Genomic DNA, 25412 nt, shown 5'->3' on the forward strand with positions numbered 1-25412 from the left:
CCCAGCCGTGAGACACATCGGTGCGATTTTGTGCGAGTATTTACAAGTTGGGTCCCGACGCCATGGCCTGTAATGGGGAGCAAGGAAGTAAGAAACGTTCTTAATTTATCAGGCTTGCTGGCGTATGCCTGGAACATAAGGACATAAAACTCGGAGCAGGAGTAGGCAATTCATCCCTTGAGCCTGCTCCGCCATTCATTATGATCATGGCTGATCTCAAAATCGGCCTCAACTCCACTTTCCTACTCATTCTCCATAACCCTTCACCCGATCGGTCTTTCTGCTCCTTAAATTTACTCAATGTCTCAGCATCTGGGGTGATGAATTCCACAGATTCACGACCCTTTGAGAGAAGTAATTTCTCCCATCTCTGTTTTAAATCTGCTATCCCTTATCCTTAAAAAGTGACATCTCGTTCTAGATTCCCCCACTATACGTCTACTTTGTCAACACCTTTCATCATCTTATCTCCCTCAATTAGATCTCCTCTCATTTTCTTTTCTTTTTTAAAAAATATATTTTATTACAAACATGTATCAAAGCAGGTTACAGCAAATAAACCCGGGAAACATACTTCCCAACAATCAACTATACAGTCTGTATAGATTTTCCCCTTTTTCACCCTCCTCCCGCCCCTCCTTCCCCCCCCCCCTCCCCCCGCGACGAACAGCTCCTCAAACACGGTCACAAACATCCCCCACCTTTTCTCAAACCCCCCTGCTGAGCCCCTTAACTCATACTTTATCTTCTCCAACTGCAGGAAGTCATATAGGTCACCCACCCATGCTGCTACCCCCGGTGGCGATGCCGACCACCACTCCTGCAAAATTCATCGCCGTGCAATCAGAGAGGCGAAGGCCACGACATCGGCCTTCCTCCTCTCCATGAGCTCCGGCTTCTCTGAAACCCCAAGGATCGCCACCAAAGGCTCTGGGTCCACTCCCTCCTCCACTATCCTGGCTAAGACCATGACTCCCGCCCAGAATCTTCCAAATTTTTCGCAACTCCAAGACATGTGTGCGTGATTCGCTGGCCCCGCCCACACCTTTCACACTCATCTGCTACCCCCTAAAAGAACCCACTCATTCTCGCCCGCGTCATGTGCACCCTGTGCACCACCTTAAACTGTATCAGGCTCATCCTTGCACAAGAGGAGGTCCCGTTACCCTTCGCAGTGCCTCACTCCATACTCCCCAATTGATCTCCCCTTCCAACACCGCTTCCCATTTCTCCCTGATCTTCACCACCCGCTCATCTCCCTGCTCCCCCAGCCACTTGTATATATCCCCAAATCTTCCCTCCACTTCCACATCCGGAAGCAGCAATCGCTCCAGCAGGGTGTATCTCGGCAACCTAGGGAATCCCTCCAGACCTTTCACACAAAATCCCCAACCTGCAGATACCTGAACTCATTCCCCCTTCGCTGGCTCTACCCTCTCCCTTAGCTCCTTCCGACTGGTGAACCCTGCTCCAAATATAATTCCCTTACCTTGACCAGCCCCACTTCCTTCCACCTACTGCATCGCCACTGGCAAAACCCATGATTCTCACACAGTGGCGTTAGCACCGACATCCCTTCCACCCTAAAATGCCTCCTCAACTGATTCTATATCTTAACCGTGGACTGCACCACTGGGCTCCCTGAATACCTACTTGGAGCCATTGGCAATGCTGCTGTCACCATAGCCCTCAAACTAGACCACTTACAAGATTCCTCCTCCATCCTAATCCACTCTACTCCTTCTCCTTCCCACCACCACCGCACCTTGTCCACATTCGCTGCCCAATAATAATGAAGCAATTTTGGCAACGCCAACGCCAACGCCCCTGCTGCCTCTGCTTCTGTAGCAGGGTCCTCCCCATCCTCGGCACCTTCCCCGCCCATACAAAGTCCGAGATGATCATGTCCACATTCCGAAAAAAGGCCTTTGGTATAAAGATCGGGAAAGCCTGGAAGATAAACAAGAACCTCGGCAGAATATTCATTTTCACCACTTGGACCCTCCCCATCAATGTTAAGTGCACCCCTAAGATCCTCCCTGGCCTCCTCCACCAGCTTCGTTAAGTTCCAGTCATGGAGCTAGATCTCCTCTCATTCTTCTAAACTCAAGAGAGTATAGGTCTAAACTGCTCAATCTCTTTATAAGACAAACCTCTCATCTCTGGAATTAATCTAGTGAACCTCCTCTGAACTGGCTCTAATGCAGCTACATCCCTCCTCAAATAAGGGAACCAAAACTGTAGACAGTACTCCAGGTGCGGTCTCACCAATGCCTTGCGCAGTTGCAGCAACACTTCTCTGCTTTTATGTTCTATTCCTTTAGCTATAAAGGGCAAAATTTAATTTGCCTTCCTTGTTACCTGATGTACCTGCATACTAGTTTTCTGTGATTCATGCACGAGGACGCCCAGATCCCTCTGCACTGAAGCACTCTGAAGTTTCTCCCCATTTAGATCATAAGTTGTCTTTCCATTATTCAGACCAAAATGGCTAACCTCAAACTTATCCACATTAAACTCCATCTGCCAAATTTTAGCCCACTCACCTAATCTATCTATATCTATTTATAAATTCCTTATTTCCTCATTGCAACTTATTATCCACTTATTTTAGTTTAATCAGCAAATTTTACTGTCGGACTTTCTATCCCTACATCCAAATCATTAATATATATTGTAAATGCTGGGGGCTCGAGGACCGAACCCTGTGGCACCCCACTGGTTATATCCTGCCAGCCAGCAAAAGACCCATTTATCCCAACTCTCTTCCTTCTGTTGGTTAGGTAGTCTTCTATCCAAGCTAATAAATTACCCCTAATCCCATGTGATCTTACCTTGTGTATTAACCTTTTGTGCGGGGCCTTATCAAATACCTTCTGGAAGTCCAGATATACTACATCTATAGGATACCCATTATCCACTTGGCTTGTTGCATCTTCCAAGAACTCTAGCAAATTAGTCAAACACGATTTACGCTTCATAAAACCACACTGACTCTGATGAATTTTGATTTTCCAAATGTCCTGTTATTACTTCCTTAATAACGGATTCGAACAATTTCCCAACGACAGATGTTAAACTAATTGGTCTAAAGTTTCCTACTTTCTGCCTCCCTTCTTTTTTGAATACATGAGCACTTTTCCAATCTACTGGAACCTTTCCTGCATCCAGGGAATTTTGGAATATTATAACCAATGGATCCACTATCTCTGCTACCACTTCCTTTAAGACCCTAGCATGTAGGCCACCAGGCCCTGGGGACTTGTCTGCCCTCAATCCCAAGAGTTTTATCAGTACTTTTTCCCTATTGATGATGATTGTTCCAAGTTCCTCCCTTTCTATAACCTCTGCCTCATCTGTTACTATTGGTACTAGTGTCCTCCACCGTGAAAACTGAGGCAAAATATTGATTTAGCGTCTCCGCCATTTCTGTGTAACTCACTATTTACTCTCCTGTCTGATCCTCCAAGAGACCAACATTCACTTTAGCTACTCTCTGCCCTTTTATATATTTATAGAAGTTTTTGCTATCCTTTTTTATATTTTGCCCTAGTTTTCTTTCATAATTTACCTTTGCTCTTTTTATATCTTTTTTGGTAACCCATTGTTGGTCTTTAAAAGCTTTTCAATCTTCCAGCCTGCGACTGGATTTTGCAATATGCTATGCCTTAGTTAAAGACATCAGTCTTTAAGGCAAATCCTACAGCTTTATTTTCAAATGCCAATCACAAATTACTAATTGAGTGAAATGTGCTTCATCATATGGCAAGATGGACTTTGAACCCATACTCAAGATTTGCTCGTCATTCCCAATGAAGAAAATCATTTCCAATCACTTCATCAGGCCCTTGATTTCTCTTAGTTTGTTCGTTTGGGGAGATGGTTGTGTAGTGGCAATGTCACTGGACTAGTAATCCAAGAGTCATGACTAATGCTTGAGGGATATGGGTTCAAATCCCCCCAGGGCACCTGATGGAATTTAAAATCAATCAATCAATCAGGAATTCAAAGCGAATCTCAGGAATGGTAACCATGGCAATTATCGACAACTGTTGCAAAATCCCATCTGGTTCACTAATATCCCTTAGGGAAGGAAATCTGCCATTCTTACTCAGTCCGGTCTCCATGAAACTCCCGACTCACAGCAACGCGATCGATTCTTAACTGCCCTCTGAGATGGCCTAGCAAGCCACTCGGTTAAAGGGCAATTAGGGATGGGGAGCTAATGTGCCCATTTCCCATAAAAGAATTTTTAAAAACAGTGTAGTAAACCAGTCCCCATTTTGACAAGTTAAACAAGTATCTTTGACATAAGAAATGAAAGGAAAGCAAGACTTGCATTTCTAACACCTTTCCAGATCTCAGTATCTTGTAAAAATGGAGTACTTTTGAATAGTAATCACTGTTGTAACGTAAGAAACACAGCAGCCAATCTGCACACAGCAAGCTCCGATAAACAACGAGATAGTGACTAGATCACTCTTTTGTAAGCCATTGTTGAGGAATAAATATTGGCAAGGACCCAGGGGAGAACTGCCCCTTGTTGTTTTGGAATGGTGCCATTGGATCTTTCTCAGTTGCTTGAGAGGGCAGATCATGCCGGCAGGATCTTCCGGCCCAGTCGACGATGCACCCCTGCCATGAATTTCCCAGCAGGAAACCCCATTGACAATTGCGGGACCAGAAGATTCCCCTGCGGGCCAATGGTGGGTCACCTCTGCTGCCGAGAAAGACGCAGCATTGAAAATCCCACCCAGCACGTCTGACAGTGCAGTACACATTCAGTATTGCCCTGGAGTGTCAGCCCAGAATTTGGCTTGGATTTTCTGCTCCTGTTCCCATCGATTGGGTTCGACAATGGGATTGGAAAATGTGACGAGAACTGCATAGTCGCGTTTTACGTCAGAGTAAATGTGGGGTCCGATTGGCCCTTGGCCCTATTCAACATTAGGAACATCATTATAATCATTAATGAACATATGATTATCAGACCCCTAACCCAGACTAATCTCCCTACCCCCCCCATCAGAAAATCCATCCACAGCGGCATGAATCACTACTGGTGCGTGCCTGGCGAGTCAGGGAAACTCAGGCGAGTGCGGCTTTCAGGGAGGAGAGAGTCATGCCCAGAATCTACCCAGTCAGTTTGCTCTGTGCAGGGGCGGTCTTTGAAAATGGCACTCCAATGCTCACACTTCTAAGTTGTTGGTGAGGAGGGTGAATCAGAGGCCCCCCCCCTCCAGCGATACGTCGTGGAACCCATGAATTGAATTTTTTCCCCCAAAATGTTACAATGTTTGGTGGAGAAAGCCATCATTGCTGGTTTCAATGCTGCTGTTCCTGCTCGACATCAGCCTTTGCCGATATCAGGGAAATTTCCGACCTTTGACTTATGTTCCTGGACTGGGAGCTGAGCCCACAAGTGATTATTAAAACAAGAAAATTATACCAGAAAAAAAAAGTTGGAAAGATCTCGATACAAAAACCAAAAGACGATTCAACTTCCCACTGTTCCTTTACACCTGCAATATCTTTACAGGCACATAAACCAGTGAAGAGTTACCACTAGCTTGACACAAAGGCTTCTTGCTTAGGATTGCTATAGTTGTAAACAGTTTTCTTCCAGTGAATTCCTGAGCATTCTCTTGATTCTTCCAAGCATACTTATAACGCTCCCCATTGTTGGCTGTTTAGCTGCTCTTGTATAAAGAGTCAAAAGTTCTACTCCTTCTCACAAACACCTTTATTTTCCTTTAACACAACTCTGTACAAAAACTCTATCATCACATCACATGCCCCAAAGGCCCCCTCCAGCTTCTTTACATATCAGTGTCAATTACTGGATACTTAACATAAATGAGACATTTAGTTGGAATGTCTCTTAACCCATTCCTTAACACCCATGACACCCAAAAACTGCACTCTAAACTCACTGGGCTGGATTCTTCACCGGCGAGATCCTCAGTTTCGCCGGCAGCGCACTCACATCCGCAGATGTCCCGACAGCGTGGGAGTGCCTACAATGGGAAATCCCATTGGCCGGCTGCTGGGACGGAGGATCCCACTGCCGGCGGGGAGCGCATCGCACCAGAAAACGGGAGCGGTGGGACGGAGAATCCCGACCACTGTCTCTGCAACAGCATAGCAAACAAATTTGTTAGCTAAACTCAGTCCCCCAGTCGCACCTCTGCTAAACCGATCACTTTACTGAGTTCTGTAACTGATTATTCAGTTAACATCTGTCTCAATAACTTTGTAGTTTTAGTTCTCAATAGAGGCCTTCGCCTCTGCTTATCTTCTCCTTCCCCGCTGCTTCCACCCTCCACCCACTGGCCTCCCAATCACAGCCACCCCCCACCACAATCCACCTCACCAGGGCCTATCTGACTGACCCTACTTATCTAACAGTCCGGTCTCTGGGGAACTGGTTTCAGTCCCGGCAATGGCCACCGTTGCCAGAGGCTCGTGGAGGCTTTGCATCCTCCCAGATGGGGGCACAAGCCATTATCTGAGACACTTAACAGCCTAACGTCAAATCATGGCTTTCCCACCTTGTGGATGCAAGTTTCTGGGCAGGGGACATGGGAGGGGGGGGGGGGGGGGGGGGGGGGGGTGGGGGGGGGGGGGGGGGGGGGCACCACCTCCACAGAAGATTCCAGTCACTGTTTCTGCTCAGACCCAATACCCTCAGCTGTATTAAAGTCAAGTTTGGAAAGGAAAGCAGATTTCAGAGCACGTGTTACTGAAATAGCAGTAAAGCAATTAATGTTTATAACCCACAGGTGTACAATGGTTCATCCAATTATTGTAAATATTGTAAATACATTTTTATTGATTTGTGGTGATTCGCAATTAGCACTGAAGAGTACATTTCCTGATTTGTAGCAGTGCATTTGGCATGGAAATGTGATGATTGGACATAAATGCAAATGTCGCCACAGTCCCAGAGGACCAGAGGCTGCTCTCCCTTTGAGAGCTGACTGGTGGTGATTTAACCTGAGGGTCTCTGCACCTCAGGTGAGGGGCAAGGTTGAGAAGGCGGTGGTTTCATGAATAACCTCAATCAGTACGGGAATTGAACCCTCACTGTCAGTGATGATCCACATCCCAAATCAACAGCCAACTGAGCCGACTGTGAAAAATGTGCAAATTCATTAAAGTACAGGTACGTGATGGCGGGCTTAGTTCATTTAAAATAGCAGGCTCATCATTTGCAAAGCCATTGATACTTTAGAAAGAGGTTTCACCTTGGAGAACGGCATATATATATATATATATATATAAAGAAGGAAAGATGTGACAAACTATACTTAACCTCCTGTCGGTTGGCAGAAGTTCCACAGTGATCACGTCGAGGGAATTCCAGGCTGAAATAGTCAGACCATTGTACAAGCAAAGCATTCCAATCATCATGGCTTCACTGGTCCCAACCAAAGGAAAAAGCAGCTGATCCCAGACAGAACCATGGATCCACCTACAGAGGTTCACAAGCAAACAGGAAATTTTGTCAAATGGGTATAAAATATCCTCGAAATACACACCATTATCAGTATCTGTTAGGAAGAAAAAGACAAGTTAAAACCTTGGTTGGGTCTGACTTTACAGTACTCACTAGGTGATCCCAGGGGCTGGTTTGCACACGGCTAAATCGCTGGCTTTGAAAGCAGACCAAGGCAGGCCAGCAGCACGGTTCAATTCCGTACCAGCCTCCCCGGACAGGCACCGGAATGTGGCGACGAGGGGCTTTTCACAGTAACTTCATTTGAAGCCTACTTGTGACAATAAGCGATTTTCATTTTCATTTCATTCATCTGCCCAAGCGACTGAACTAAAAGACTTGCATTTATATAGAGCCTTTCACAACCTCAAGACATTGCCAGAGGGCAGGAAAGCCATGGCATGATTTTATGGCTCCAGGCTGTTAAGCAGCACAGGTCATAACTTCCGTCCCATCTGGGAAGGTGTCCCTCCTCTGAGAGCTGCTGGGAACGGTGGCCACTGCTGGAACTGCAACCGGCGTCCCCATGAGGAGCAGCACAGATGCCAGATTGCAAAGCACTTTACAAGCAGTGAAGCACTTTCTGAATTGTGGTCACTTTTGTAATGTTGCAAATGTGGTGGATACATTTGTGCACAGCAACCTCTCGCAAACAATGTGACACTTGACCAGATAATCTGTTTTTTTTAGTTTTTAAAATATTTTTTCATGGGATATGGGCATTGCTGGCTCGGCCAACATTTATTGCCCAAACCTAATTGCCCTTCAGAAGGTGGTGGTGAGCTGCCTGCTTGAGCCGCTGTGGTCCCTGTGTTGTTTTCAGTGATGTTGGTTGACGTATAAAGTTGGACGGGATACTAGGGATAACTCCACTGCCCTTTTCAAAATAACCCCTTAAGATCTTTTATGTACATGTGAGGCTATATGGGACCTCAGTTTAATATCTTATTTGAAAGATGGTACCTGTGATAGTGCAGTACACCTCAGTACAGCTTTGCAGTGTCATGCTGTGTTTTGTGCTCATGTCTCTGGAATGGAACTCACAATCTCTGACTCAGAGAAGAGAATGCTACCAACAGGTAGAGTAATGAGGAACTGATTTCCTCTCAATATTATGCAGCTTAACAATATTTTCCCTACCTTCTGGAGCATGCACCTACTTTACCTGACAAGGCAGCAGTGAATGCGACCAATGAGATTCTCTCTTGCTGTGCAGTAAGGATGTGTATGAACAATGCGAGTCATCTCTTTCTGACGTTCCTACTCTCAGGTTGAGATCTACAGTTATGCTTCCTGAATCCAAGATTTAAGGTTCTAATTAACAGGAGAGATCCATAAGAATCTGCTCTGACGCCCACCCAGGTTCATCAAATGGAGATCACTGAAAGGGATATCTCCCATCAGAGAGGGTTACAATCATTCAATATGTGCTGACAGTGGAAACAGCTGCAGAAATGTGCGGCAAATTTAGGGCGTATTCTTCCAGCTGTTCATACCGGCAGCATCTTCCGGTCCTACCAATGGCGCACCCTGCTGCTGCATTCCCAACGCTGTGGGGTGGATTCTGTGGAAATCCCGTTGACAGCAGCGGGAACAGTGGATCCGGCTCCCAGCTAACGGCAGGCCATTTGCCGCCACCATGAAACAGGCTACAGGGAGGCCAGAGAATCTCACCCTGAAGCTCTTCCCAACATATCTGGAGGTGGAGGAGTGGGGGTGACTATGGTGGCGGGTGGGTGTCTGAGTAGGGGACAGGATCTGGGTTGTCAGTGAAGCTTCCTTCCATCCACTTGGAGAAAGGTGGCAACAGGTGGAAGAATGGCTCAATATCCTACTAATAGAGCGAAAGGACCTAGAAGAGCCCCCCCCCCCCCCCCCCCCCCCGCCCCCGGCTCAATGCAGCACCCATAACTTAACCTTGTCTGCTTGGTCTTTGGCAAAGCTGACAAAATCTCCAGCTTCCTTCAACCCTGGCGGCTCTTCTGCCTCTTGAATGTCCCTTGCCACCCTCTGTTTCCACTGCTGTGCCATCAGGGCTTTCTGGCCTTCCAGTGGCGAGCACCAACTCGCAGTTTAAAATCTTGACAGGAGCCTGTCCTGCATCCTTCATGCCCCTGACTCAATGAGGGGTTTTGCAGTCGGCACAGAGTCGGATGCGCAAGGGGTGCAGAACAGAAAATTCCAATGGTGCATCCCCGACGCAGAGAGGCATTTTATCACCGAGCCGAGACACTACCCGGCCCTGAGGCAAAGTTAACACTGGTGAAATATTTATTGTAGTCAGACACTCCATTGGTTTTCACCCTTGTACGCAAGATAAGATGGTTATCAGTTTTAGTGACAGGCATAAGGAACAGCTGGACAGTTAGAAAAGACTGTCGCTTAAGTGAATTATTTCAAGGATCAGCAACAAAGTGATCCAAGAAATCGAGGAGAGCAGAAGAAGCAGGTGTTGTACATTATGAGGAGATCAAATATGAAAAGACTGCACAGATGTTGCGGAAGGATATAATCATGAGCTTAATGATGGAGACAGTTCTCCGAAAGAACAGCTCGAAAATGGCTTGGATGTGTTCTCAAAATAAATCAGTTAATTCACGTTCATTACATAGATTACATAGATTACATAGAACATACAGTGCAGAAGGAGGCCATTCGGCCCATCGAGTCTGCACCGACCCACATTAATCCCTCACTTCCACCTTTTCCCCGCAACCCAATAACCCCTCCCAACCCTTATGGACACGACGGGTAATTTAGCATGGCCAATCCACCTAACCTGCACGTCTTTGGACTGTGGGAGGAAACCGGAGCACCCGGAGAAAACCCACGCACACACGGGGAGAACGTGCAAACTCCGCACAGACAGTGACCCAGCGGGGAATCGAACCTGGGGCCCTGGCGCTGTGAAGCCACAGTGCTAATCACTTGTGCTACCGTGCTGCCATTATGACTGGAAAACTTTTTTTTAAAAACATAAATAAAATTCTATTAATTGGCGTCTTGTGGGATTCCAAACAAGACCAAAATATCAAGAATCCAATTTAAATCGAGTTAAGATAAAGATCGACGGTGATAATTGAATGGCAGGGAAGGCTCGAGGGGGCTGAATGGCCTACTCCTGTTCCTATGTTCCTAACCAAACAGAAAGTACCAACAGTAAATGGATTAGGATAATCTCTGATACCCAGTGGATTTCTGTCCTAATTATACAAATGCGCTTGTTCCACTTTTAATTAAAAGTTGAGACTGTAGCTTCCAGTTGGAAGATTAAATGGGGATTTTGATCTGTGTTCAAAATGATCCATTTCCATGATTAATCAAGAGGTCATTGAGGATTATTAAGATTTCCACACTCCCATGTGTGAGTTTACATAATGTACCACTGAGACACCAATCACCATGAATATTTGAATTGTTAAATTGTATTCTTTGCACTGCTCAAGTGTAATCCCTTTATGCACCTGTATATTCAGCAAACCCTTCCATTTCACCTGCCAATATCTCTGAGACTACTCAAACAACTAGAGTTATCATTTACCTTTGCCTAGGCAGAGCAGCAATTGCAAATTCTCAGGATGAGAATAAAAATAGTAGAGAACCGCGATCATACAAAAGGATCGGAGCTTCTGAAAGATTACCTCATAAACATTATCAACGCTAGAAAGCGGTGATAGAGAAAAATAAAAAAAGCAAAACTATTGTTTTCAAAGCAGTATCGAGAAAGTTGCATTTTCTTTCCATCCAGAACAGAAAACACTTTTTCAAATGTGTTATTTAATGGAGCAATGACTTGAGCATCAACTTCACTCATTATGCTTCAAATTGTATTCTAACAATCGTTTGCTGGATTCTCCAAACAGTTCTAGTTGGGATATTTTATTTAAAGCGGCGTAATGCAGATTATGTGGATTCCCCAGTGGCAGACAGTGTCATGGGTTACTACCTGCGCCGCCCAACTGTATTTCTCCATTGATTTGACTAATACGTTTAAAACGGCACAGGGTTAGCAAAGATGCACACCCCTAATAACCCCCCCATCCACCCCCCACCATGTGAAATCTCTGGTTTGGGTTTATTATGTTGCCCATCAGAAACAAACAATATTGGACAATATTGGAATATAAGGTCATGGAGGTCAGCCTGCTCCACATACTGTCCTGTCCATTCATTTGACATTGCAAAAATCATTGACAATGAGAATGGTAAGAAGCAACTGACAAGAAGTAACTGACAAAAAGTCAATTTACTTTGTGTCCTTTTAATAATTGCTTCAACAGCTGAGTCCCTAGCAATGCAAGGGAATACAGAACAGGGGTCTGGCACATATAGGTTAACATTGGTACAGTACCACCCACACGTTGATGTAAGAGTTACCCGCACCTAGGAGTCAATTTACTGTTAGACAGAGACATATGCACAAGTAAGCATGGAGACAGCTGCTAGCTTGAATCCTCTTACTGTATACATTCAGTTAACTGACTTAAGATCCAATAGTACAAGGAGCAGTCAGTGACCATGATAGAAAGATTCTGAACAATGCTGAATGCTCAGGTGAAGTTATTAAAATTATGTAAGAGTTCTACAGATAACTCTGAAGTAAAAATAACACAAGTTACCAGAGTTATTGCTTGAAATGAATAAATAGATTCATTGGGCACGATTCAATGAAAAAAAGTTAAAGTGCTGTATTAAGCGCGTTTGACGGGGGGCGGGATTCTGCGCAAATCGTCGGGGCGGGAAAAAGTGGCGCAAACCCTGGCGGGAACCACTCCGTCGTCGAGCCGCCCCAAAGGGGGCTAGGACAGCGTCGGAGTGGTTTGCGCCGCGCCGGCCGGCGGGAAGGGCCTCCGCCGGCCGGCGCGAGTTGGCGCATGCGCGGGAGCGCCAGCATCTGCTGGCGTTAACCCCGCGCATGCACAGGGGGGGTTCATCTCCGCGTCGGCCTTCGCGGATCAGTACAAGGCTGACGCAGAGGAATAAAGTGCCCCCATGGCACAGGCCCGCCTGCGGATCGGTGGGCACCGATCGCTGGCCAGGCCACCGTGGGGGCACCCCCCGAGGCCAGATCGCCCTACGCACCCCTGAGGACCTCGGAGGCCGCCCACGCAGCTGGGTCCCGCCAGTAGGGACCAACCTTGATTTACGCCGGCGGTACTGTCGTTAAACGGGCAGGACTTCGGCCCATCGCGCCCGGAGAATTCGGACGGCCCCGGGGCCATTGGGTTGCGCCGGTCCCCGCCATTCTCCGAGGTGGGCGGCGAGATAACGCCTGGGCGCTTTTTGGGGGGCCGCAGAATTCGGAGGACGGCGGGGGCGGGATTCACGCGACCCCCGGCGATTCTCCAACCCGGTGGGGGGTTGGAGAATCCCGCCACAGGTGTTTCTTGGCAACTGCAGCGCTGAGAATAACCGTGGGTGGGATTCTCCCATCTGAAGGCAGAGTGTTGACGTTGTCGTAAAAACTGGAGCGTCTAATGACGGTGTCATCGGACCGCTATGTGTAGCGATCCTCTGCACTACAGGAGGCCAGCATGGCACTGGAGTGACCCACGCTGCTCCAGCTGCCGATACTGGTGTCAAATGGGCGCCTTGGGTCTGCGCATGCGTGTTGCGACCGGCGCGAATGCGCGCATGCGCAGTAGCACCCTTTTCTGTGCTGGCCCCGTGCAACATAGCGTAGGGCTACAGGGACCGACGCGGAGCAAAAGAGGCCCCCACCACGAGAGGCCGGCCCACCGATCGGTAGGCCCCGATCGCAGGCCAGGCTACGGTGGTGGCCCCTCCGGGGTCGGACCCCCCCGCCCCCTCCGCCAGGCCGCCCCAGACAGGATGGATGCCGTGGTCCTGCCGGGTAAGACCAGATGTGAACGGTGCAGGCGGCCACTCGGCCCATCCTGGGCAGAGAATTGCCGGAGAATTGTAGAGCGGCCCCCAACCAGCGCCGCACCAATGCGCCGGTGCCAATGTCGCCGATTCTCCGCTCACCAGACCGGCGTTGAGGCGGCGTCGCGCGATTCGTGCCCTGCCTGGCGATTCTCCGACCCGGTGTGCGCTGAGTGAATCCCGCCCCCTGCTTTTCAACGGCACTTTGCGGTTCTTTTTGACCTTGGGCAGTTTCTCCCTGTCGCAGCCACTCTTAGGTAGCCGGCCTGCACTGGTCAGCTGAGCTTGCCAACAGAAACGGCTCTTCGCAGATCGGGGTGCCGTTTTGCAAGGCTGCCCCGATCTCTAGTCCTCCCCACTTTCAGAACCCCGCACCCGTCCGGCTTTCAAGAACCTTCCCTTCAACCCCCCAACCTTTTCTGGTCCCCCTCATGCCCCGTTCTTATAGGCAAGGCCCCCCCACCCCGGGCCCGATCCCTGGCACTGCCAACCTGGCACTCTGGCACCGGCAGTCTGGCACTCTGGCAGTGCCCCTTCCAACCTGGCTGTGCTGCCAGGTGCCTGGGTGGCAGTGTGCCAGGAGAGGAGGAGGAATTTCTTCAGCCAGAGGGTGGTGAATCTATGGAACTCTTTGCCGCAGAAGGCTGTGGAGGCTAAATCACTGAGTGTCTTTAAGACAGAGATAGATAGGTTCCTGATTAATAAGGGAATCAGAGATTATGAGGAGAAGGCAGGAGAACGGGGATGAGAAAAATATCAGCCATGATTGAATGGCGGAGCAGGCTCGATGGGCCGAGTGGCCTAATTCTGCTCCTATGTCTTATAACAACCTCCAAATCAACAGAGGTACCCGCAATGACAGAACCTATCACTCCTCCGACAGATGTGCGAATGAGATATAGAAGGGTTATAAGGCCACTGGACTGCCTGAATCTATAAACATGGAGAGTTGAAGGAAGGAGATGAGATAATGATGTAAATGCATATGGTAAAGTAGAATAACTTTTTGGATAAAGACTTTAGGGAGGTGTATTATTAAAGTCTGGGACATTTAGGGTTAACGTGGACTGAATACAACTGCCACCCACACAGTGATGTAAGAGGACACATGAACTGCGCTAAGGGTCAGTCTAGTGTTGGGACAGAGCAGTGTGTACAAGCAAGCATGGAAACAGCTCTTAGCTTGAACCCTTCACTGTATACATGTAAATAGTTCTTGGAGTTAATAAATAGATATAGTTAATATCCCCCAGGTTTGCTAGCTGCTCTTTTACCATAGCTCCCCTGATTAGTACATCATCTACGTATATTGCCACCTTAACTAGCCCTTGGCGAGTGTTCTCCATCACACATTGAAAAATGACACATGCTGACCAGACTCCAGAGGGCAGGCATGTATATTCATAGAAACACTTGTAGGTGTTAATCGTCTCGTATTTCCTGGATGACTCATCTAGTTCTAGCTGGAGGTAGGCATGGCTCATATCTAGTTTGGTGAAGGTTTGACCCACTGCCAGTTTGGCATAAATGCATGGCATGAGGTACCGATGTAAATATGAGGCTTTATTAACCACTTGTTTATCGTCCCCGCAAAGATTGACCAGCCTGTTATCATGTGGCTCTCTAACCACTTAAGTTCAGTCTCTACTTTGGTAAGTAAAACATATTTGGGTAGGGCATCGGGGTCCACTTAAATCTTTGCCCTTGCTCCCGTTATTCTACCAAGGCCTTCTTGGAATACCTCAGGGTATTTGCTAAGAACCTTGTATTGTCCACCAGTTCCTAGTTTAAAAATTTGTAGCCAGTCCAGACGGATCCTCTGGAGTCTCTGCCCAAGAGGCTAGGAGAAGGAGATTGTCATTGACTTGAGGAAGCGTAGTGGAGAACAGGCCCCTGTCTACATCAATGGGCACGAAGTAGAAAGGGTCGAGAGCTTCAGGTTTTTAGGCGTCCAGATCACCAACAACGTGTCCTGGTCCCCCCCCATGCCGACACTATAGTCAAGAAAGCCCACCAACGACTCTATTTTCTCAGAAGACTAAGGACATTTGGCACGTCAGCTAAAACTCTCACCAACTTTTACAGATGAGCCATAGAAAGCATTCTTTCTGGTTGTATCACAGCTTGGTATGGATCCTGCTCTGCCCAAGACCGCAGGAAACTACAAAAGGTTGTGAATGTAGCCCAATCCATCGCGCAAACCAGCCTCCCATCCATTGACTCTGTCTACAATTCCCTCTGCCTCAGAAAGGCAGCCAGCATAATTAAGGACCCCACGCATCCCGGACATACTCTCTTCCACCTTCTTCCGTCAGGAAAAAGATACAAAAGTTTGTGATCACGTACCAACCGACTCAAGAACAGCTTCTTCCTTGCTGCCATCAGACATTTGAATGGACCTACCTCGTATTAAGTTGATCTTTTCTCTGCACCCTAGCAAGGACTGAAACATTACATTCTGCAGTCCTTCCCTATGTACGGTGTGCGTTGTCTGTACAGGATGCAAGAAATAATACTTTTCACTGTATACTAATACATGTGACAATAATGAGTCAAATCAAATCAAAAAGTTCCTGGTCCTGTTTCCTAGCCTGTCAGCAATTTGTCAGGGTCATTGAGGTAAGTGCACAGTAGGAAGAATTTCTTCAGTGAAACTGATAAATTGTGCAGGCTTTCATCAATTACATTGAAGAGTTCCAGCCAGGCTGTTGAGAGACTGTTCTTCAAAGCACCTCTGTTTTCCGAGAGTGCGTTCTCTGCTTTACAGGTTATTTCTGTAATTTTGAAAGGTACTTCACCTGCCCAGCAACTTCACTCACCTTCAGTTGCACCTTCCCGCTGTCAGTCTTCACCACAGCATGGCATCAGCTAATGGAGCTCCACCTTCCTCCTCTGTTGAGGGGCAAGAGCAGAGGCCACACTACCACCAACAGTTCCAGCATCAACAGAAGCAACATCTGCAGCAGCACCAGCTGCCTCCTCCTCAGCCACATGCCCCTCCAGAGGGAAGATGGCATGAACACTGAGATCCAGCTGGACGGAGACGAGGCCCTAAGCCCTACAGGCAGAGGATAGACTCTCTTAACACGTTGGAGTACCAGCGCCTGGGACTTGCTGACATTTGCAGTCTCCTGGAACATGAGCTCCTTCCCAGTGGACTAGGCGGGCACTTAATGCCCGTGACTGACAATGTGGCTGTCACTGGACTGTCCCCACCATACCCCACTTCCGCACACCTGGGTCTCTATATCTTGCCAAGTTGTGCGCTCTCCTCCCCTGCAATGACAGAAAGAAGAAAGATATGGGTGCTTGGAATGACTTGCATGGAGAGGAGGGAAGGACACCATTTGTATAGGGTGGCTGTGAGGCATGGGTGCGAAAGGGCAATATTCTGAGGGTGATTATGTGTGTTGCTGTTCAGGTCGGGATGTGAGGTACCTGCAGAGAGGGGAATGAGCAGGTTTGAAAGGTATGTTGTCCTGACGGGGAGTGGGAGGGGGGGTGGGGGGGGGGGCGGCTGTGCAGGATGCTGTGATAGTCAGAGTGTGGGGCTTGGCACTTGAAAGTTTTGCATCATTCACCCATCATGGCTTGACAGCCTGGATCTCTTGGTGCAGTGTCTCCAGATTGGAGGGAGCACAGTCCTGCTGCTGACCTCCTTCGCTACATCCTTCGATGCCTGCTTGTTTGAAGAGTTTGTCCCCTTCCTCCCACCCTTGGGAGAGCTCACATCACTGCAGCCTCTCAGGACCTCCAGGTATGAATGAGAGATCCAGGGGAGGAGGGGGGTCAGCCGTCCCAAGTCTTCCCTCCTTTCCTGCAGTTGCCCTGGTTACCCATGCAGTGATCCCTTTAATTAGAAAACCACCCTTTGACAGAATGAGTGCGCCATCCTGCCCAGCCTCCCTAATTGGTTGGAGAGTCTGAAGGCGGGATGATAATTGGTTTGCTCTGGTAAAGGGTGACAGCCAGACATGCAGTGCAGAGAGTGTGGTTCCAGGCCTACCACGGTCCCAGCATTCCAGCAGAGACTAAGGTGAGAAGATCTGCCCTAGACTCTGGGAAAAATGGAATACAAGATATTCCTGCCTCAAAATTAAAAACTAAATGAGGACTTTGGCCTGTTTGAAGTTGGCTCATCTGACACTACCCTAAGGAACTATGATGAATGGCAAAGTGGTCCGAATTTCAATTCAGGTAGCAATCTCACCAATTTACTTTTTCTCGTATATACCAATAGAACAGATGGTTGGAGGTGAAATATTTAGAGTGTAAGTAAGTGCCGGAGTATGGGGAGTACCATGAACAATCCTAATTCTATCTTAACCAGATGTTTCACAGAGGCGTTCAAAGGAAGCCATTGGAAAGGGATAGTAACTATTTTTGGCCCGTCTATAGATAGGTGACACTAAGACAATTTGTAATGGCCTCATTACCACCCTGGATGTAACTGGAGATCAAACCCATCATCTCCCTAGTTTGCATGGCTCAAGGCCAGGTTAACGATGGTAGCCTGTGGTCATACGCCAAATATTTAGCATGAAACATGAAACAGTTTGAATCACATCGGGATCATAGTTACATGTTACTGTTAGATAAGGTACACTAGATCGGGTGCACCAGTCAGAAGGTTATGCAAATGTTTTAAAAGTAAGTGGTAAATTGTACCTAACATTGTCAAGCGCCCAATCCTGTCCATGAGGAGTGCAGATACAATGTTGCCCGGCAACACTGCTAGTGTTCCTAGGAAGTTGACAAAATAGATCCAGTAGGCACTGTAGTCCTCATCAAAGTTAATCTGGCAGCCTTTCTTATTGTGAAGAAATGTAGTATTGTCGAACTGGCAATCAATGAATTTAGACGCTTCAAGATCTGAGGGAAAATCAAGAAACATATATTTATGGCTGGAAGTGATTCAAAAATAAAATGGTTTACTAAATAGTTGAATAGTTGGTATTTCCTCCTTATTATTCCTTATTATGATTATCTGTTTCAACCATTGCCAAGATAAAATGAAGAGTGTGGGCCTGGCACGTGAGATTGGAAAACTATGCAGTTAATTATGTAAAAGACTTCCTCTCCATCTTCTGCAGGCAACCTACAAGTTTATGTTTTATGAGACATTCTGTTCATTGTAAATGAATAGCATGTCTCTAATCTTCAGAGTTAGCGCTGTACTGTGAAATCATTGGAATGAATGTAATCAAATGGCAGTCCCCTGTCAGCTACTTGAAGGAAGATGGTTAAATGAGCAGTTAACGTCTTTGTTAAAACAACTTACAAAATAGTTTCCTCACTAATATTGTACAAAGGGGTTAGTTTTGAACTTAAACTAGAGAATCCTCCCCTCACCTCATACCAACACATAAAGTGTTGTTTTGACTCCCGTGTACTTTCGGGATGAACTGCAAATGTTGGCCTAGCCAGCGACGTCCACATCCCGTGAAATAACAAATAACAAATAGGCATGAACTTGCGATTTTCTTTTGCTTAGATATGGTTGAATCTACCATTATGTTTATAAATTAGAACACTGGACCGATCAGACTCATGCGGTAATTTAATAAAAAAAGAGTCCCGTGTCGAGCAGGTTTAGCTGGGTGTATCCCAGTGTTTATACCACCAGGAACGACCTCGCTATCGAACACGACTGTTATTTTTTCGGGCCTTGGTGGGGAAGGTCCTGCCGAGGCCGCAATGACTTTCATTTCCTACACTGAAAAGCTCCACTTGTCTTTGCAGAAAGAAGTGGCGGCCTGATCTCTTGATCCCCCGGAACCCCCAGCACCCCAACCTATTGTTGGGGGATCCTCAAGCTCCCCGCACCCCACTTCATAAGGGCAGGGCACCCCTGGGCCCAATCCCTGCACATGTAAAATGACACCTGGGCACCTTGGCACTGCCAGCCTGGCATCCGGTAGTGCCCCTGACCATCTGGAAGTTCCACTCGGGCCCCCTGGCATTACCAGGCTGGTACCAGGGTGGCACTGCCAGAATGCCTGGATGGCACTGCCAGTTCACCAGGCTGGAAGTGCCAAGGTGCTTGGGTGGCATCATCAGTGCCAGGGTGCCACCCTGCCAGAGGTTGACCATCCGGGAGCCTCTGATCCCCATTTGTGAGACCAGTGCTAAACGGCACTCGGCTGGGGTCTCCTCAGTGAGGCCGTTTGATTCCGGGGGCTGGCGGAGACATTCTTAAGTGTGTCTAACTGCACACTTAAATATGCAAATGTAGTTTCTGCCCATTGAGGGCGGGATCCAGATCGCGACGTTTCGCGAGATCCCATTAGATCTCGCGAGGTGTAGCAAGCCGGGTAAATCCCACACGAGGCCTCTCGTGAAACTTACCGGCCATGTCATGTGGCAAGTCGAGCACGGCGCGGCTGTTAGATCGCGTCCTGATCTCAGATAACAAGCAGTAAAACGCAACCATTCTGAAATTCCTCAGAGGTTCTGCAGTATCTTGCTGTACCTGCGGCTTCAAAGGTTTGTGGAAATTCCAGGCTGCTTTGCAAGGGGGTTGAATGTCTGACCACCCTTACAGGACAAAAGGTGGCCATGCGCTGGGGCAAACACGGATGCCCGAGGGCCAATGTTGTAGTGGCAGCTGGTGAACTGAGTGAGTGGAGGCATTCCAGTTTTCACAAGGGCTGTGTGAACCTCAACACTGGGTGTTGAAGCCAGGCCCCAAAAAAGGAGGACTTTTCACATATCAGCAACTTTGCTTGGGGAGTTCATAGGATCATGGCTGGTACTGGGCATCTGACAATATTACTGAAGTAGTGCTTACACCCACGTAAATAAGGTATGCTCCCCATTGTAAACTCTGGTGGGGTCAGTACTGGCAAGCAGGACATGAGTGCAACTAATGAGGTCGCAACATAAGGAAACTTGGGACCAATGATTAAAAAGTGACTCATAAACTTATCTGAACATGATATGAATTTACTACGAGTAAATTAGACATCTGAAACTGACAGTTCATCATGAAAGTCCTGATTTATACATTCACCTGTGTTATAGAAAAGAGTTTCAATAAATGTGCAGTTCCTAAAATAAGTAGTTAATGATGTGACGTCTTCAAAATAGCAGTTCTTAAAGAGGGAGTCTTCAAAGGTTACTGCTTTAAACTTCATGATTGTAAACCTATTAAAAGAAAAAGTACATTTTGGTATTTATTATTTTTGCTGATTAGTCTTTTCAGAAAAAATCTGCCGCATCTTAATTTTATCCCTCTTTTGTTAAGGATCTCTTTTCTTCATACAGCCAGACAAGCTGAACCTCCCTTCAGATACTTATGTCCTATGCGTGGCCCCTGTTTCTAAGAAATAGTTTTTTTGTAAGTTTGCATTAAATAATTGTAATTACTGGGCTATAATTAATAAAAGATTTAAAATATGTATTAAGCAAACATGCTTCATCATCAATGACCTTCCCTCATTCATAAGTTCAGAAGTGAAGCTGTTCACAAATGATTGCACTCTGCTCAGCACTTTTCAGACCTCATCAGACATTGAAACAACCCATGTCCACATGCAGCAAGGCATGCACAATATTCAGGTTGATAAATGACAAATAACATTTGTGCCTTCTAAGTGCCAGGTAATGATCATCTCCATTAAGAGAGAATCTTACCATCTCCTCTTGACATTCAATGGCATAACCATTGTTGAATCCCCCACTATCAACATCCTGGGGATTACCATTGACCAGAAATTGAACTGAACCAGCCATACACAGGGGCAGGAATGGTTGTTAGATGTTCGCGGGTTTAGATGTTTTCAGAAGAATAGGGAGGGAGGTAAAAGAGGAGGGGGAGTGGCACTGTTAATTAGGGAGTGCACCACAGCTGCAGAAAAGGAGGGAGTTAAGGAGGGTTTGTCTACTGAGTCAGTATGGGTGGAAGTCAGAAACAAGAATGGAGCAATCACTTTATTGGGAGTTTTCTATAGACCCCCCAATAGCAGCAGAGAGAGATAGAGGAACAGATCGGGTGGCAGATCTTGGAAAAGTGCAGAAGTAACAGAGTTGTTGTCATGGGTAACATCAACTTCCCTAATATTGACTGGAACCTCCTTAGTGCAAATGGTTTGGATGGAGCAGATTTTGTCAGGTGTGTACAGGAAGGATTCCTGACTCAATATGTAGCTAGGCCGACTGGGGAGGTGGTTGGGGGTGGGGGGTGGGGGGGGGGGGGGGGGGGGGCATATTGGACTTGATGCTCGGCAACGAACCAGGCCAGGTGTCAGATGTCTCGGTGGGAGAGCATTTCGGTACAGTGACCACAACTCCTTGACCTTTATCATAGTCATGGAGAGGGAACGGAACACACAGTATGGGAAGATATTTAATTGGGGGAGGGAAAATTATACTGCTATTAGACAGGAGCTGAGGAGCATAAAGTGGGAACAATTGTTCTTGGGGAAATGCACAACAGTAATGTGGGGGTTGTTTAAGGAGCACTTGCTGCGAGTGATGAATAGTTTTGTCACACTGAGACGAGGAAGGAATGGTTAGGTGGAGGAGTCTTGGATGACAAGAGAATTGGAGCTTCTAGTCAAGAGGAAGAAGGAAGCTTACGTAAGGTTGAGGAAGCAAGGATCTGACTCGGCTCTAGAGAGTTACACGGTAGCCAGGAAGGAACTCAAAAATGGACTGAGGAGAGCTAGAAGGGGGTATGAAAAATCCCTGGCAGGAAGGATTAGGAAAAACCCCAAGGCGATCTACACTTATGTGAGAAATAAGAGGATGATCAGAGTGAAAGTGGAGGGAACTTGTGCCTAGAATCTGAGGAGATGGGGGAGGCCCTAAATGAATACTTTGCTTCAGTATTCACTAGAGAGAGGGACCTTGTTGCCCATGAGAACTGTGTGAACCAGGTTAATAGACTCAAACAGGTTGATACTAAGAAGGAGGATGTGCTGGAAAGTTTGAAAAGCATCAGGATAGATAAGTCCCCTGGGCGTGACGGGATATACCCAAGGTTACTACGGGAAGCAAGGGAGGAGATTGCTGCGCCGTTGGCGACGATCTTTGCATCCTCACTCTCCACTGGAGTAATACCAGATGATTGGAGGGAGGCGAATGGTGTTCCCCTGTTCAAGAAAGGGAAGAGGGAAATCCCTGGGGATTACAGACCCATCAGTCTTACGTCTGTGGTGAGCAAAATATTGGAAAGGATTCTGAGAGATAGGATTCATGATTATTTAGAAAAACATAGTTTGATTAAAGATAGTCAGCATGGCTTTGTGAGGGGCAGGTCATGTCTCACAAGCTTCATTGAATTCTTTGAGGATGTGATGAGACACATTGATAAAGGTTGGGCAGTGGATGTGGTGTATATGGATTTCAGTAAGGCATTTAATAAGGTTCCCTGGTAGGCTCATTCAGAAATTTGGGGGCATGGGATTCAGGGAAATTTGGCTGTCTGGATACAGAATTGGCTGGCTGAAAGAAGACAGCGAGTGGTAGTGGATGGAAAGTATTCCGCCTAGAGGTCGGTGACCAGTGGTGTCCCGCAAGGAACTGTTCTGGGACCTCTGCTCTTTGTGGTTTTTAGAAATGACTTGGATGAGGAAGTGGAAGGGTGGGTTAGTAAGTTTGCCGATGACACGAAGGTTGGGGGCGTTGTAGATAGTGTTGAGGGTTGTTGCAGGTTACAACAGGACATTGACAGGATGCAGAGCTGGGCTGAGAAGTGGCAGATGGAGTTCAACCTAGATAAATGTGAAGTGATTCATTTTGGAAGGTCGAATTTGAATGCTGAATACAGGGTTAAAGGCAAGATTCTTGGAAGTGTGGAGGAACAGAGAGATCTTGGGGTCCACGTACATAAATTCCTCAAAGTTGCCACCCAGGTTGATAGGGTTGTTAAGAAGGTGTATGGTGTGTTGGCTTTCATTAACAGGGGGATTGAGTTTAAGAGCCGCGAGGTTTTGCTGCAGCTTTACAAAACTCTAGTTAGGCCACACTTGGAATATTGTGTCCAGTTCTGGTTGCCTCATTATAGGAAGGATGTGGATGCTGTGGAGAGGGTACAGAGGAGATTTACCAGGATGCTGCCTGGACTGGAGGGCATGTCTTATGAAGAAAGGTTGAGGGAGCTAGGGCTTTTCTCACTAGAGCGAAGAAGGCAGAGAGGTGACTTGATAGAGGTGTACAAGGTGATGAGAGGCATGGATAGAGTGGATAGCCAGAGACTTTTCCCCAGGGCGGAAATGGCTGTCACGAGGGGACATAATTTTAAGGTGATTGGAGGAAGGTATGGGGGAGATGTCAGAGGTAGGTTCTTTACACAGAGAGTGGTGGGTGTGTGGAATGCACTGCCAGCAGAGGTGGTGGAGTCAGAGTCATTAGGGACATTTAAGCGACTCTTAGGCACATGGACAGCAATAAATTGAAGGGGTGTAGGTTTGGTTGATCTTAGATTAGGATAAATGGTCGGCACAACATCGTGGGCTGAATGGCCTGTAATGTGCTGTACTGTTCTATGTTCTATATAAATTCTATGGCTACAAGAGCAGGCTAGAGGATGGAATTCTGCAGGGAGTAACTCACCTCCTGACTCTCGAAAGCCTGTCCATCTACAAGGCACAGTTAGGAGCGTGATGGTATATGCCAGGATGAAGCTCAATAAGATGCAGAACAATGCAGCCCATTTGAGTGCCATCCCTTCCACCACCTGCTACGTGCAATCCCGCCACTATTGACCCAAGGTGGTAGCAGTATGTACCATCTACAAGATGCACTGTAGCAAATCACCAGTGCTCCTTTGACAGCATCTTCCAAAGGCCAATAGTTATGGCCAATAAATGTTGGGTACGTCCCATGAAATAATTTTTTAAAATGCTACCACTCCTCAATTAGGAAACATAGATTTGTGCATAGAAGCTAACTAACCCTGACTTCCGGTGGAGCTAACTAACCCTGACTTCCGGTGGAGCTAACTAACCCTGACTCCGATGGAGCTAACTAACCCTGACTCCAGTGGAGCTAACTAACCGTGACTTCCGGTGGAGCTAACTAACCCTGACTCCAGTGGAGCTAACTAACCCTGACTTCCGGTGGAGCTAACTAACCCTGACTCCAGTGGAGCTAACTAACCCTGACTCCGGTGGAGCTAACTAACCCTGACTCCGGTGGAGCTAACTAACCCTGACTCCAGTGGAGCTAACTAACCCTGACTCCAGTGGAGCTAACTAACCCTTACTCCAGTGGAGCTAACTAACCCTGACTTCCGATGGAGCTAACTAACCCTGACTTCCGGTGGAGATAACTAACCCTGACTTCCGGTGGAGCTAACTAACCCTGACTTCTGGTGGAGCTAACTAACCTTGCCTCCGGTGGAGCTAACTAACCCTGACTTCCGGTGGAGCTAACTAACCTTGCCTCCAGTGGAGCTAACTAACCCTGACTCCAGTGGAGCTAACTAACCCTGACTCCAGTGGAGCTAACTAACCCTGACTTCCGGTGGAGCTAACTAACCCTTACTCCAGTGGAGCTAACTAACCCTGACTTCCGATGGAGCTAACTAACCCTGACTTCCGGTGGAGCTAACTAACCTTGCCTCCGGTGGAGCTAACTAACCCTGACTTCCGGTGGAGCTAACTAACCCTGACTTCTGGTGGAGCTAACTAACCTTGCCTCCGGTGGAGCTAACTAACCCTGACTTCCGGTGGAGCTAACTAACCTTGCCTCCAGTGGAGCTAACTAACCCTGACTCCGGTGGAGCTAACTAACCCTGACTTCCGGTGGAGCTAACTAACCCTGACTTCCAGTGGTGCTAACTAACCCTGACTCAGGTGGAGCTAACTAACCCTGACTCCGGTGGAGCTAACTAACCCTGACTCCGGTGGCGCTAACTAACCGTGACTCCGGTGGAGCTAACTACCCCTGACTCCGGTGGAGCTAACTAACCCTGACTCCGGTGGAGCTAACTACCCCTGACTCCGGTGGAGCTAACTAACCCTGACTCCGGTGGAGCTAACTAACCCTGACTCCGGTGGCGCTAACTAACCGTGACTCCGGT

General features: G+C 47.4%; 1 protein-coding gene across 1 annotated transcript in view; it reads right to left on the bottom strand.

The window, feature by feature from the left end:
• sv2ca (synaptic vesicle glycoprotein 2Ca) overlaps positions 1 to 25412 on the bottom strand; it is a 429473-nt gene that overhangs the window by 45687 nt on the left and 358374 nt on the right. The window contains 4 exon segments of the mRNA XM_072516044.1: positions 7316 to 7433; positions 7436 to 7474; positions 18053 to 18256; positions 20397 to 20530. Coding sequence (XP_072372145.1) covers positions 7316 to 7433; positions 7436 to 7474; positions 18053 to 18256; positions 20397 to 20530 — 495 coding nt within the window.

The sequence above is a fragment of the Scyliorhinus torazame genome, chromosome 9 (genome assembly GCF_047496885.1).
Source record: "Scyliorhinus torazame isolate Kashiwa2021f chromosome 9, sScyTor2.1, whole genome shotgun sequence".
Taxonomy (NCBI): domain Eukaryota; kingdom Metazoa; phylum Chordata; class Chondrichthyes; order Carcharhiniformes; family Scyliorhinidae; genus Scyliorhinus; species Scyliorhinus torazame.